Source organism: Trichechus manatus, unplaced genomic scaffold (assembly GCF_000243295.1).
Source record: "Trichechus manatus latirostris isolate Lorelei unplaced genomic scaffold, TriManLat1.0 scaffold00035, whole genome shotgun sequence".
In the NCBI taxonomy this organism is placed as follows: Eukaryota; Metazoa; Chordata; class Mammalia; order Sirenia; family Trichechidae; genus Trichechus; species Trichechus manatus.
The window spans coordinates 14,338,976-14,340,492 of NW_004443971.1; the positions used below are offsets into that span (position 1 = coordinate 14,338,976).

Consider the following 1,517-nt stretch of genomic DNA (forward strand, 5'->3'; position numbering starts at 1 on the left):
CGGTGATGGAGAAGTGGAATAAATGCTTGAACACGGCATGCCTGAGGCTGGCCTGTTCCTTCCTGAACCCGCATGGCCTCGTCTCTGCTTTCCTGGCTCTCTGCGCCTCTGATCTACTCCTGCCAGCCTCTGCATTTTTGTATCTTTTTCTCATTGCGTGCCCCCCTTGTCTTTAAAAGGCTAAACTCTCTGTACTAAATTTGGTCACGCAGCGCTCCAAGATTCCCTGGAATGTCCTCAAGTTTCAAACAACTCTGACAGCGAGGTAGGCCCGCCCCCCACATGGGGATTGGCTTCTCCTCTTGGGGCCAGGAAGCCGTCGGGTCTTATTGGTCAGTGGGTGGACCAGCCCGGCTGCACTGCCCTGGGCTGCAGGCTGCTGTCTCCAGTTAACACTTCAGCACCTGTGGCACAACGGGGCCGGGTCTCTGCACTCCTCCACCCAGCTCGGGTTTGCTCCCAAGCCCACTCTGCTCCGTCCAGACCCACTCACCCCTCTTAAGACCCACCTGCCCACCAGGACTCCCATAGCCCCCCGCAAAAGCTGCAGCCCACTTTGCCAAGATGTCTAAGGTAGCCAAGTATCGCCGGCAGGTGAGCGAAGACCCCGATATCGACAGCCTGCTGTCCACCCTGTCTCCCGAGGAGATGGAAGAGCTGGAGAAGGAGCTGGACGTGGTGGACCCAGATGGGAGCATTCCCGTGGGGCTGTGGCAGAGAAACCAGACGGAGAAGCAGTCCACGGGCGTGTACAACCGCGAAGCCATGCTCAACTTCTGTGAAAAGGAGACCAAGAAGCTGATTCAGAGGGAGATGTCCATGGATGTGAGTGAGGGCCGTCCTAGAGTGGGGGGCGAGGGGGTGGTGGGGCACAGACTCAGTGGCTAGGATGCTTCTTGGCTGAGACAAAATTTCTTGTTGGCAAAGGATTGAATTCTTCAGAACCGATTATTGTCCGCTGCACTAGCGGTGTGAATCTCTTACCCCTAGTTTCTGTCTTATAAGCAGAAGTTGTATATTTTGGAGGAACTCAACATTCCACAGTATCAAATAGGGCCACTAGAAGAATGGGGACCACAGGGTGTCCTTGAAGTATTCTTGTCACATTGATTCCATCCTGGTCCCTCAACACTTCTTTTTTTCCTTCACATCCATCCCATCCTTTTGTGAGAAGGGGCGGAGGATAGAATGATGCTGTCTCTGCCAGCCACCTAAGAAGAGAAAGCTAAACCCTCCTTCGGGAGAAAGATTCCATTTTAAGCACTCTGGCCCTGTGGGCGTCTCATGGCACAGACCATTTGAGGAGGTAGATGGGCTTCCCAAAGCAATAAGAGACATGGGACCTGGGGTCTGTATCTTAGCCTGATGGCTTCAGTCTTATTCCTGGGGAAGATGGAAATCTTCTGCACTCTCTAGAGTAGCCTCTTGAGGGAGCATCCCTCTTTGTGGTCCTAAGAGCTTCCATAAGCTAGCAACACCACTTGGCTAGGAAATGAAGACATTTCCCAGAAGGAGGA

The 1,517-nt window shown here is 53.4% G+C and overlaps 1 protein-coding gene across 1 annotated transcript in view; it reads left to right on the forward strand.

Annotated features, from left to right (window-relative positions):
* The first annotated feature begins 564 nt into the window (after positions 1-564).
* The window catches only part of LMOD1 (leiomodin 1), a 47,151-nt gene continuing 46,198 nt past the window's right edge, over positions 565-1,517 (forward strand). Inside the window, exon 1 of the mRNA XM_004375355.1 lies at positions 565-825. Within this exon, the coding sequence (XP_004375412.1) occupies positions 565-825 (261 nt within the window). The remainder of the gene's footprint in view (positions 826-1,517) is intronic.